General features: G+C 42.7%; 1 protein-coding gene across 11 annotated transcripts in view; it reads right to left on the reverse strand.

The window, feature by feature from the left end:
* TCP11L1 (t-complex 11 like 1) overlaps positions 1-10,112 on the reverse strand; it is a 33,829-nt gene extending 23,717 nt beyond the window's left edge. Inside the window, exons 1-2 of one of the 11 annotated variants that reach the window (XM_027115085.1) lie at positions 9,784-9,988; positions 6,393-6,576 (exon numbers count right to left, since the gene is read on the reverse strand). In XM_027115085.1, coding sequence (XP_026970886.1) covers positions 6,393-6,552 — 160 coding nt within the window. In that variant the 5' untranslated portion in view covers positions 6,553-6,576; positions 9,784-9,988. The other 10 variants (XM_027115088.1, XM_027115079.1, XM_027115084.1 and 7 more) reach the window with 10 other exon arrangements.
* Between the last annotated feature and the right edge of the window lie 3,615 nt (positions 10,113-13,727).

Genomic DNA, 13,727 nt, shown 5'->3' on the forward strand with positions numbered 1-13,727 from the left:
TACTAAGTGATTTCAAGACTTACTATAATGCTAATAATCAAGTCAGTGTGCATCTGGCATGAGGACAGACATATAGACGAACTGAACAGAGCAGAGGATCCAAAAATAGACTGATGCACACACATACATATGTATATTTGTGGTCAGTAAGGCAAGATTCGTTTTTTTACCAAATAGTGCTGGAACAATTAGAAATCTATAAATAACAGAATGACCCTCAGCCCTTACCTCACATGATAAATAAAAACCAACTCAAAATGAACTGCAGACCTAAATATAAAAGCTAAAACTATAAGACTTCCAAGAGAAAACACAGACAAAAATCTTTGCGATCTTGGATTAGGCAAAATTTCTTAGATAGGATACAAAAAGCTTAAAATGTAAGAGAAAAAACTGATAAATTAAACTTTACCAAAAGTCAAAACTTTTGCTCTGTGGAAGACTCTATTAAGAAAATGAGGGACTTCCCTGGTGGTCCAGCAGGTTCAAGACTCTGTTCCCAATGCAGGGGCCTGGGTTCGATCCCTGGCTGGGGAACTAGATCTCGCATGTATGCCACAACTAATAAGTCCACATGCCACAACTAAAAAAAAAAAAGATCCCGCATGCTGCAGTCGCTTTGGAAAATAGTCTCTCAGTTTCTTATCAAGTAAAACATACATACACTTACCACATGACCCAGCAACCCCATTCCTAGGTCTTTACCCAAGAAAACTGAAAACATATGGCTATGTAAAGACTTGTACTCAAATGTTCATAGCAGCTTTCTTCATAACATTCAAAATCTGGAACTAATCCAAATGTCAGTAACAGCAGAAGGGATAAACAACTGTAGTATAACTATACCATGTAATAGTACTCAGCAGTAAAAAAGGAACAAACTACTGACACATGCAAAACCATGGATGAATCCTAAAAGCATTATCCCTAGTGAAAAAGTCAGATACAAAAGACTGTACAGTAGGGACTTCCCTGGTGGCGCAGTGGTTAAGAATCCGCCTGCCAATGCAGGGGACACGGGTTTGAGCCCTGGTCCAGGAAGATCCCACATGCCATGGAGCAACTAAGCCCGTGCACCACAGCTACTGAGCCTGCGCTCTAAAGCCCGCAAACCACAACTACTGAAGCCCACGTGCCAAAACTACTGAAGCCTGCGTGCCTAGAGCCCATGCTCCACAACAAGAGAAGCCACCGCAATGAGAAGCCCGCGCACCGTAATGAAGAGTAGCCCCCGCTCGCTGCAACTAGAGAAAGCCCATGCACAGCAACAAAGACCCAACGCAGTCAAAAATAAATAAATAAATATTTTTAAAAACTGTTGCTAAATTGTTACAGCATTTGTGCACTGACGCTCTGTTACAGAAACTGAAAACCTCATTAAGTTAAACATGCCCTTTGGGAGCCTGCCAAACAGATTCCAAAATAAAATGAAGGTCTAATTCAGAATGGCTTACTCTCACCTTTCTTCACTAAGGGGTTCTGGAACCAGAAAAGTCTACACACTCTAAAGAGATGCTTCCAGTACACAAGTGGATGGACATTTATTGAGGGCAGATGGCAAATGTCACCCAAAGAGCTACTATAGACTGAGTATAGTGAAGCAAGGGTAAAGCTTATCCACTGAACATATTACACTGTGTGGAAATGGTTTGTTACAGTATCTTCCTCACTAGATTGCAAGCTCTAGGAGGACGGAGAGCATGTGTGCCTGGTTCACTGCTGGACTCCCGCTACACAGTGTGCACTCAATCAACACTGATTGATTAACTAAATATAGGGACACCATAATTCAGTCTGGTCTTGCACTTTAGAAAGGTAAGAACTTGGTGTCACCCGTTTATCTAATGAATCTCATAAGGACCTGATTTAATAAACTAAAATGCTAAATGGGAAATATTAACTGGAATAACAATTGATGTTTTTCATCTGAATATGGCAACTTTTACTGATCAACTAGGTGATTAAATGCTAGAGCAAAAGGTGCATTGTGAGCAGAGAATTAAAGTATATTAAAGGGGCTTCCCTGGCGGCACAGTGGTTAAGAATCGCCTGCCAATGCAGGGGACAGGGGTTCGAACCCTGGTCGGTGAAGATCCCACATGCTGCAGAGCAACTGGGCCTGTGCATCACAGCTACTAAGCCTACTCTCTAGAGCCTGCAAGTCACAACTACTGAAGCCCGCGCACCTAGATCCTGTGCTCCACAACAAGAGAGGCCACCATAATGAGAAGTCCACGCACTGCAAGGAAGAGTAGCCCCTACTCGCCGCAACTAAAGAAAGCCCACGCACAGCAACAAAGAGCCAATGCAGCCAAAAATAAATAAATAAATTTTTTAGAAAAAGTATAAAAAACTCCAAAAAAAATGATACAAATGAATCTGTATACAAACAGAAACAGACTCAGAGACACAGAAAAACAAACTTATGGTTACCAAAAGGGAAAGGGAGAGGGGTAGGGATAAATTAGGAGTATGGAATTAACAGATATAAACTACTATACATAAAATAGATAAGCAACAAGGATTTACCGTATAGCACAGAGAACTATATTCAATATCTTGTAATAACATATAAAGGAAAATAATCTGAAAAATATATGTATATACATATATACACATAACTGAATCACTTTGCTATACACCTGAAACTAACACAATATTGTAAACCAACTATACTTCAATTTTTAAAAATCACCATTAGAATAAAAGGGTAATATTGGTGCAGGCAAGATCACTGGTAAAGGCTAAAATCAGTGAATTGAAGTATAAGCAGAAACAGGGTGACTGCATAGTCCCAAAGTATTGTAAGCAGATAGGGTAGGTGGTCTCCAGAGAAAAAGAACCAGGCATGACTCTCTTGACATAAGATGCCATTTTTGACCTAAGCCACTCTGTGACGTAAGCCTGGCCACAGTGCTTGCCCTTGAACAGATCTCAGTAATTTAGTAAGATATGCATAACAATGTGATACATATCCTTGAGTTCTGCAGGAACTAAGGCCCCCACTCAGGTGGAGGATGGTAACTGCATGCTGAGACCCCAGACTCGTCAGAACCGGAGGAATGATGATGTTGACCTTTTTCTACATTCTGTATCAGTTTCTAAAAGTTCTGAACCCAAATTCCATTACATGCAGGGGAAGTGGGGTGAAGGTTTTTTCCCCACACCACCAAGCAATTCTCTGACACCAGACATGTGTCGTACAATTCAACTCAATTCTGACACTACCTACCTGGAGACAGCATCAGATTCCACAGGTTAAGGGCTCAGTCCTACAACACTGCGCCCCCTGCCGCCCCCCCCCCCCCCCACTTCAGACAACAGTCCCAAGTCCAGATTGTCACTTTTTTTTCCCCCCTAACTGGATACCTTTTATTTATTTTTATTTCCTGGCTGGGATCTCCAGTTCAGTTTTAATTAGAAGTAGTAAGAGTAAATATCCTTGTCTTGTTCTCAAACTTACAGGGAGAAACATTCATTCTTTCACCATTGAGTATGATGTTAACTGTAAGAGTCTGTAAATGTCCTTTTATATTTTGTGGATGTTCTCTTCTTTATTTGCTGAGAGTTTTTACCACAAACTGATGTTAAATGTTATCAAAATAAGTCTATTTGTTTTAAACAAACACATTATTTTGCTTCCTATGAACCAGGCACCATTCTAAAATGCTTTACAAATAGTATCTCATTTAATCCTCTAACAATCCTAGTAACATGAACTAGTTTTGAACTAATAGTGAATTACTACTGTCCCCATTCAGATAAAGAAATAGGCATAGAGAGGTTAAGTAACTTGTCCAAAATGACATGGCTAGTAAGTAGCAAGTCACCTCTGCTTCTGACAGACTGGCTACGGATGGGAAGTTCCAACAACCTCTCCTTGCGTTCAGTTATTCACTAGAGCAGCTCATGGAAGTCACAGAAACATTTTACATACTAGATTACTGGTTTATTATAAAAGGATGTAACTCAGAAACAGCCAGATGGAAGAGGTGCATAGGGCAAAGTATAGGGAAGCAGTGTGCCACTCTCCCAGCACCTCCATGTCTTCACCAACCCAGAAGCTCCCTGAACCCCATCCTTCTGGGTTTTTATGCAGGCTTCATTACATAGGCAAACTTGATTAAATAATTGCCATTGGCAACTGATACAACATCCAGCTCCACCCTCCTCCCCAGAGGTGGGGGTGGGAGGGTGGGACTGAAAGTTCCAACCCTCTAATCACAAGGCTGAGTCCCCTGGCAAACAAGATGCCATCCTTCGGTTAGGTTACCTAGGTGCTTTCCAAGTCTAACAAAAGACATCTTTCTAGCTCTCATCACTTAGGAAATTCCAATAGTTTAGCAGCTCTGTGCCAGAAACAGGACGAAAACCAAACATTTCCTATAATAAATCACAGTATCACAGTTACCAATAGCAGTTCTACCCTTAAAACATTATTCTGTATTATAATTTGCAAGGCTAAAGGCTATCTTTTTGCTTTTAATTTGTAGCATCCCAGATGTGATTTTAGAGTTACTTATAAATTCAGTTTGGGAGAAATGTCTGCAAACGGCTAATTTCATATTTTATAAATTCTTATTTATGCTCTATGCAGGTAGTGATGTCTCCTGACCTGGTGCCCAGACTACGGGGTCTTAGTTTTACCACTGGAGTCCACAGCCCTATACCTACCTATTACTACAAGGAGAAAGAGCAAGAAAGCCAGAAACAATATTTTAGGTCATTGATTTTAAACCTCATTTTGATATGGATCTCTATGAGAATTTAATGAAAGCTTCCATGACCTTCCTCCTAGAAAAATGCACATACACACACATGTTGATACACTTTTTTGACTGTTCCTGGGTTCCCCAACTCTTGATCATGGGTGCCAGGATAAGTTGCCTTAAGGACATAACCACATACAATTTCAGATAGTCTAGTGTTGGCCTGACATTAATTTGGAATCATGCCATCAAAAACTGACAGGATGCCAAAGACAAGGACATTAATCAAAGAACAACTGAAGATCTAAACCAAAGGTACTTCTTTACCAGAAACTGCAAGTGATAAAACTACCATATTGGCCATAGACAGCCACATTACAGCTATCAGTCCTCGGTATCTTTAAATGCAACAGATGGGGGAATTCCCTGGCGGTCCAGTGGTTAGGACTCTGCGCTTTCACTGCCCAGGGTGTGGGTTCAATCCCTGGTCGGGGAACTAAAATCCCACAAGCCGTGTGATGCGGCCAAAATAAAAAAATTTTTTTTTATGATAAGTAAATAAATGCAACAGATGACATGTTAGTAGCAGTAGTATTAACAACTAATGTTTACTGAGCATTTATTATGTGCCAAGCACTGTTCTAAGGACTTCACATGAATTCATTTAAACTTTTCAACGACCCTAAGAGATAACATGTATTTTCCTCATTTTAAAAATGAGAAAACTGATGGTTTCTAACTATACATATTGGAGACAAGGCCTAACATGCATGATAGGCTGTTATTAACAGCATGTTTCCTTCCCTGAACACAATTTGACCTAGCAGTATATTTATCAAAATCTATGTGATAATAAACCACAATAAAATGGGGTCCACCAATGTTTGCTATAAGAATACTCTGTTGACTAATAAATTACCTGGGAGGGGCTTTTATCATTTTAAAAGAAACACACCTTAAACCCCAAAATGTTTGTACTTCTTCCAAATATGAAGGATTACTGATCATCTATACTTTAAAGAGATAACATCAACACTAACATTCTTAGACTATGACACCCCCTCTTAAAACTTTCATTTTTGCACTCACTTCAAAAACCTCGAGTGTTCTTAATAAAAGACATGAGTTGGAGCAACTGCTGGGAATGCATGCGGAAACTGCCACCCTTTCATCTATGAAGCCTGCTCCCTGCCAGGGATCTGAAATGACTTCACCACACACAGTTAGCAAAGTGAATCCCCTCAGCCTTGTGGGAACTAAGCCCCCAGGCAGTGAAGTTAGGGTGTGGTGAACTCACTCACAGTCAAAAACTTTTTTTTTCAACCTCCACAAGCACAGTCCTGGCTGGGACCTGTCTTGGGCTTTTCAAACACTCTTTTAATTAAAGCTGCTATTTGCACTCCACCTTCCTATTTCTCAGAGCATTTCAGACAAACTGGAATGTCACTGAGGCTGGAGGAAAACAGGAATATTCTGGACATTATTCTAAAATTGTAATTTCTCATGCAGTTGAAAACCCAAAAGTGACTAGGCTGTCAGTTGCTAATGCTAAAATGCTAATTATTGGCAATGTTATCATATTATTAGAACCTAGTTCAAGGCCACATGCACAAGGAAGCATAATAAAAATATCATCTGAAAACAATAAAGATATTGCTTCTAATCAAAGTCAAATGTGCTTACAGTGAGGTCTTTGCACTCTTTGGGTGCTATGAGAGCCCGACTTTATTTTCTGTAAAGCTTCATCAGAACTTTCCACAGCATCTTCAAGGCCTTGCTCAGAATCATTTGATTTTGATTTTCCTTCTTCGTTTATATTGGACTTGTCAAGGTTTTCAGACATTCTCAATTAAGTTCATTCACTTTCCTAGGGGGAAAAAGAAAACCAAAATGTTCTTGCTCTGACACTAACTAGCAGTGTGACTCTGGGCAAATGATTTAACTTCTTTGGCTTTCAGATTTCTCATCTGTAGAAATCAATGGGCTTGCTAAAGTCTTATCCAGCTATAATATTCTACTTCAATGATTAAACAGACCACCTGTAAAATGACACTTGTAACTATCAAATTTATGGACCTGTACTTCAGAGAGTAACAAGTTCGAATACTTCTGTCCCAATCTGAGTACCATGTCATGAGAACACAGGACCTTAAACTGTTGGGAGGTAACACTATAAACTGCCTGCTCCTATTTTTATATAGATATATAGATATTCTTTTTTTTTTTTTTTTTTTTTTTTTTTTTTTTTTTTTTTTTTTTTTTGCAGTACGCGGGCCTCTCACTGTTGTGGCCTCTCCCGTTGCGGAGCACAGGCTCCGGACGCGCAGGCTCAGCGGCCATGGCTCACGGGCCCAGCCGCTCTGTGGCATGTGGGATCTTCCCGGACGGGGGCACGAACCCGTGTCCCCTGCATCGGCAGGCGGGCTCTCAGCCACTGCGCCACCAGGGAAGCCCCCTGCTTCTATTTTAATCAAAGAGTGATTCAATTCTTAAATTCTTTACTTTCAGTCCTGAGAAGTGATAGGAAAACTCTGGAAATAATGCTTTTCATTGGGCTTCGAAGTAAACATACACTAGGCTGAGGAGTTGGTTCCCTGATCCTCTTATGTGGATAAGACACCTGGGGATGACAAACAGAAGGCAGAATCTCATGGAGCATTTAGGAAAAATGTGTGGGGCAAATTATTTTTGTTAACTCCTTGCCAGTCAGCAGGAAAAGATGGTGAGTAAAGTAGGAAGTTGCAGACAACCATAATGTATGTGGTTGGGAGGGATTTTAATTGTCTTAGTTGCTGATTAGAAGAGGAGTAACACTTAACACGCTGGTTTGGGCCTGGTTAATAGAGGCCTGGAATAGTAACCTCTGAATTACTATAAATGGTTTTTGTCAAGTTTTTTTTTCCCTAGAATTCTCTATTCTTAATGTGTTTCTAAGTAAGGGCAAAGAAAGACACAACATTTTCTGCATTTATAATACTGAAAATATTAGCATTTGTACTATCAGCACTTGGAGATCACAAAACATTTTCATAAGCACTAATCAGACTTTATTACATACCTGGATGTTAATCCAGGGATCAAAAGAAATGACTATTTTCAGGAGGTTTGGCAGACTCTCTTCTGTGCATTAGAAAAGAAGAATCACTTGATATAATTATCTGAACATCAGATACCCCATTAAATAGAATGAAGCTATTGGAATTGACATTTTCAGGCTTGTATTATTAACATGAAGGTTGCTTTAATGTAGTTCCCGTTTACCTTCCAGCAACCCACTCCAGACACCCATCTCCTCTGTCCTAAATCCTGTCTGGCTCTAGAAATGCTCCAAGACCCAAAAGATAACATTACCAGCATATTCTATGAGAAAGGACCAACAAAAACACTTCTAATTTTATCCTCTTCATATGCTGGGAATTAGCTCAGAAGGATGAAGTAACACATTCTGTGCAATAAGGAGGAAAATCAGGATTTCCAGGTCTTTAATACTAAGTTTAGTAAACTAACCCATCCTTGTAAAATTCGGCTCAACGCCTATCTCCTCCCAGGTCACTTCCCAACCTCACCAATGTTTGCACCTTTCTCTGAACTCCTGTAGGGATGGCTATTAGACATCTGGCATTCATCATTGCCTTAAATCCAATTCAAAATATCCTGATTTAAATAGGAATACAACGATGAAAAGGCATGGTCTAGAGAGGGAGAGAGACAGTCTTACAAGGAAATATAGTGAAACTTAAGCGTTAATGGCATTATGACATCACTAGGGGAATACAGCAGAGGGAGAAACTAATTCTGCCTGGAAGGAGGCTGAGATAACCTTACCAGAAAAGGTGACATTTGAGCTTGTCTTTTTGAAAAGAGTAGGATTTCACCCAATTAAACACAATCTGGAGAGAATTCCCTGGCGGTCCAGTGGTTAGGACTCAGCACTTCCACTGCAGGGGAGACGGGTTCGATCCCTGGTCGGGGAACTAATATCTGGCAAGCCAGGCTGTGCGGCCAAAAAAAAAAAAAAAACCAAAAAACTATCTGGAGGTGAAAAGAGGGGCCTTTCACACAAAGGGCAGCATTTCACTCAAAGGGCACATGCGAAAGCAGAAGAAAATAAGTAGACGAACAAGCAGCAGGTGATGAAGAAGGAGAGATGGGTTGGGGTCAGATGGTAAAATTACAAGTTCTTATTTTTTAAAAAACTCTTCAACTAGATTTTTAACTTCTTAAGGGCCAGACCAACCACATTCCCTACGTATGCTCCACACATATAAGTATGTCCTTCAAACAGATACCCACTAAGTATTTGTTGATAGCTGTGTCATCTCTTTAATGTCAGTTTATACGGGACACATGGGCGTTGGTCTCAGACATAGCTGGGTTCCAATTCTGGCTCTTTACTAGCTGTGTTAATTTCAATTTCCTCAACTGTAAAATGCAGCTACCTGCCTCTTGGGTTTGGGGGACGTGTAAACGACAAAGCGTACATAACGACAGCTGGTGCACAACAGGCTTCCCACAAATGGCAACTATAATTAGAGGACTACAGGATGCAGCGAGGAACCATTTAACTGCGTACAACGTGCTCATTCACTCAACAAGCCCCAACTCCTGCTATGCCTAAAAAGGGAACCGAGGGATAGAAGACCCTCGCACTTGCCGTGAAGACCGTCTATCTGAGCCGCAAGCCGAGCCCAAGCTGCTCACAAGAGACTCCCCCAGGAGAAAGGGTCTTTCAGCAAAAGAGCTCTGTCCAGCGCCGGCGAGAATCACATCCCCTAGCACTCAGCACCACTCACACCCAGCGTCCGGATTCCGTTGTAAACAACTGTTTGGGCCGGCGAGGGAGTGGCCGGGCCGGGAGCAAGCAAAGGAAGCGGGGCGCGCCTGGAGGACGGCCTCGAGGGGTGGGACAAAGGCCGCGCTAAGACTCAACCCTCCCGCCTTCTCTGCCTTTTCCTCGCCTCCACCCGACATCGCCGGGAACTGACCGACGGAAAAAGGCGAAGAAATGCCTGTAATCTCGACCTTGTTCCTCCCGTGCGGGCCCCGCAGTGCTGCCAGCCTCCGCTTCCCTCACCTGCAGCGGAGTCGGCGTCCTCTCTCCTGCCGCTCGGCCGGGAATCTGACGGGGGCTGGCGCCGCGGCGGAGGCGGGGAGGATGCGCGTCGGGCAGGGCGGTTCAGCCTCTGCCCCTCCGAGGCCGCACCCCTCACTGCGCTGCGAGCAGTCCTCCTCGACCGGCTCGGGTGGGCAGCGGCCAGCGCCGCAGCTCCTCAGCGTCGGACAGCGGGAGAGAGCTCTTAGCCCGGAGGCGCCGGTCCCATGCAGGGCGACGCCATGTTTCCGTACGGAAAGGCGGGAGGCGCGGCCGGATGCCGGCGGAGAGAGCCCAGTGGGCAGTGACTCGGAGCCGGGAGGCACCCCCACGCCACAGAGGGCGGCGCCATGTTTCCGTACGGAAAGGCGGGCGGCGGGAGGGGGGTCGCGGAGCCAGTCAAATAACGGAAAAGGGTTGGCAGTTTAGCTGCAAAGCTTTCCCCGCCCTGGTTTTCAAATTTAAATATTACATCACGTTTTGTAGCAGCGTATAGTTCATTCCCCTCCCCTCATTTTGGCTGTTAGAAAAAAGGCACGCCCACCACCTTGATAGCCAAGTCTCATTTTAATGGCACAGATTCGGTTTGGTTTGGGTCATCTCTTTTATCTAAGTGGCTGCTACACTTTGTCGACAGGAAGAGCGAGACTTTAGCCCTGAAAAGATGGAAGGTGAGGGGGCAAACACGTCCCATGAGGGTTCAGCTCGGTTTAGATAGTTGAGAAACACAGTGAGCACTCAGCATTTTATGTGCCGTCTGCGTTCTAGAAAGGAAACATCCCATGTTAAGACAAGCTTGTTCTGGAGCCTCCTTTCCTTTTGTCCCAGATACCCGGGCCGTGGCTATCGCGGCGCTGAATAACTAGAAAACCATGCTTTTCTCAGCCTGTAGTAGTAAGATAGTAAGCTAAACGAATAGAAATAGTTTTGGGGCCTAATCTTAAAAAGTAAAAGCTACGTGGCTCTTAACTGTTCGTTAGTAAAATGCTTTAAGACTGAGCATCAAACATATATGCCTTAAAATGAAGGTAACAATCAAGTCTCTTACCTGCAGCCTATAAAACCTGCTAAATTTAAGTAACTAGAACAAAACAAGATGGAGTGGAATTAGTGCTTTCAAACACTACACCTGGAGCTTCCCTGGTGGCGCAGTGGTTAAGAATCCGCCTGCCAATGCAGCGGACACGGGTTCACTCCCTGGTTGGGGAAGATCTCACATGCTGGGGAGCAATTAAACCTGCGTGCCACAACTACTGACCCTACGCTCTAGAGCCCGGGAGTCACAACTTCTGAATGCTCGCGCGCCTAGAGCCCGTACGCCGAAGCAAGAGAAGCCACCGCAACGAGAAGCTCGCACAACCGCAATGTAAAGTAGTCCCCCCAGCACCCCCTTCCTCCAAGGGGCGAAGAAACAAAGACCCAATGCAGCCAATAATAAATTAATAAATTTATTTTTTTAAAACGCTACATCTAAATTGATCACACGTGGAAAGTTACTCCTAAAGTATTGAAGACTGATGGCAATCCAGCAACCTCAAACCATTCACTAACTAACACATTAAAGTAAGAATTTTTCCCTTAAACACACACAGTTCTCAGATGAGGATTCACTTTAGAGGGGGGAAAAACGTTAAGACACTCAGTTAACTGGAACTGAGGTTTAGGCAGAAAACATTCAGTTCTCACTTCTGAGTGAGAATATACCATAGTCTCTAGATGAGTGGTTCTCAACCCTGACTCCACCTCAGAATCTCCTGGGGAGCAGTGGTTCTAAAGCTATCATCTGAAGCTCAGGGGGTGGGGTGAGTGGTGATGCCAGGCAAGAATTTTTAAGCTTCCCAGGTGATTCTAAGAGGCAGCCAGGCTAAAACTACCTTCCTAGAGAGATCTACCCCCACCTCCATGCCCCCAGTGAGAGTCCCCCTACCTTCCTTGAAGGATGAGTATAAACGATTTTCACATGTGGAGAAGATGCTGCAACACCACCAAAACCACTGATTTGACTTGGATGGCTCACTTGTAATCTTTTGATATATTTTGAATTGTTTCCTTTAAATCTTAAAAACATTGGCACATGTTCCAGTTTGCTTTTTGGCTACAAGAACTGGAAATTCAAATTACCTCAAGGTAAAGGGATTTCACTGACGGGCTACCTAGGGTTTGGAAGAAACAAGCTGGCTGCTGCTCTAGATTATTACTACTCTATCATCTCCCCAGGACACACAGGATCTCTTTCATCACATCTCTACTCCTTGCTGCAGTTGGCTTCACTCCTCTCTACACTACAGACTAGCTTCTTTATTTTTCAGTCGTTCCTCCTTCAAAATTTAGACGTTTCTATACAGAATTTGATTGGCCAAGCTGATTTTTGTGCACAGTCTCATTAGCCTCCAGGTAGGCTGTCCTTGGATCAGTTCTTAGCCCTGGGCTACTCAACTAGAGTGGTGGGGAAGCCCTTAGTCACCTAGGCATCAGGTGTTTTAAGTGGGGATGGCTTTCCAAGAGGACATCATGAATTAGTGAATGAGGGCAAGCAGCAAATGATGATTGACAGTTCTAGTGATATAAGAGGGTTGTCTAAGGCATTCAGGGTAGCACCAGACCTGTAGTTTAAAACTTTGACGATGCTTGCCATAAACATGACCAATTTTTCTTAAACTTTGTGCTGATGAAGTTTGAGGTAAACTGTGGTTTTACTAGATTTTCCACGAAATTAACATTCTATTAGAAGGCCACTTCTTCTAGGACCATGAATATAACTAGGCAGTTCTGCCTTCCCCTGAAGGAGAGGTGTTAGTTTTGTTGCCAAATAATCATGTTATTCCATGAAGTGCAAAATAAAGGTTGCAAATCACGTAGTACACACAGTTTTTGTCAACTATGGTCTCACCACACTTTCAGTAGTTTGTTTCTAAAAACTTCCTCACCCCTGAATTATGAAGTATCTTCTCTTTCACTTCATTGTAGAGACCTGCCTTCCTTTCTTGCCTATGCAACAAAGCAAAATACACACCACAAAAAACCCACCTGACATAGTTATTCCCTGCTTTATTAGGAGAATTGGTATTTTATACTATAGATATGTCCTCAACTTTATCCCATTTAAAGACTAGTCAGCATCAGTTATATCTTAACAAAAGATTGACATGCTAGCATATTGGTACATCATTTTAGTTTTCCCTACCTCTCATTAAAAGTCTAAATTTAAAGTTCAGCCTCATTTTATTATTTTTTCTTTGGTCATAATTCCTACGTATTTTTTTAAGTTTTAAAAATTTATTTTTGGCTGTGTTGGGTCTTCATTGCTGCACGTGGGCTTTCTCCAGTTGCAGCGAGCGGGGGCTACTCTTTGTTGCGGTGCGCAAGCTTCTCATTGTAGTGGCTTCTCTTGTTGTGGAGCATGGGCTCTAGGCGTGCGGTCTTCAGTAGCTGTGGCACGCGGGCTCAGTAGTTGTGGCTCACGGGCTCTAGAGTGCAGGCTCAGTAGTTGTGGAGCACGGGCTTCTTTGCTCTGCAGCATGTGGGATCTTCCCAGACCAGGGCTCGAACCCGTGTCCCCTGCACTGGCAGGCGGACTCTTAACCACTGCGCCACCAGGGAAGCCCTCAGCCTCACTTTAATCTTTTGGTTTTATTTTTGTGAAGATGCACAATTTAAAATTGTATTATAAAAGTATTATATTGCACGTCTATTTGCCAAGTACATCTTGACAGTGCAGTAGTTCCAAAGTAATCATTAACTTGGATAAAAAGTTGAAGAGTTTAGCTCTAATTTACAAGAAATGAAGGACACAGAGGAACATGATAAAGGATAGTACAGGCTTGCAATCAGCTAAATCCAGACTGTGGGAAACTCAAGAACAGATGACCAGGTTTATTCAATGACAGAAAGAGAGAAAAGGAGAAGGAAGGAGGGATAAAGAGAAA

This window comes from Aethalodelphis obliquidens, unplaced genomic scaffold, assembly GCF_003676395.1.
Source record: "Aethalodelphis obliquidens isolate GAN/ISIS:26980383/991018 unplaced genomic scaffold, ASM367639v1 scaffold14, whole genome shotgun sequence".
Classification (NCBI taxonomy): domain Eukaryota; kingdom Metazoa; phylum Chordata; class Mammalia; order Artiodactyla; family Delphinidae; genus Aethalodelphis; species Aethalodelphis obliquidens.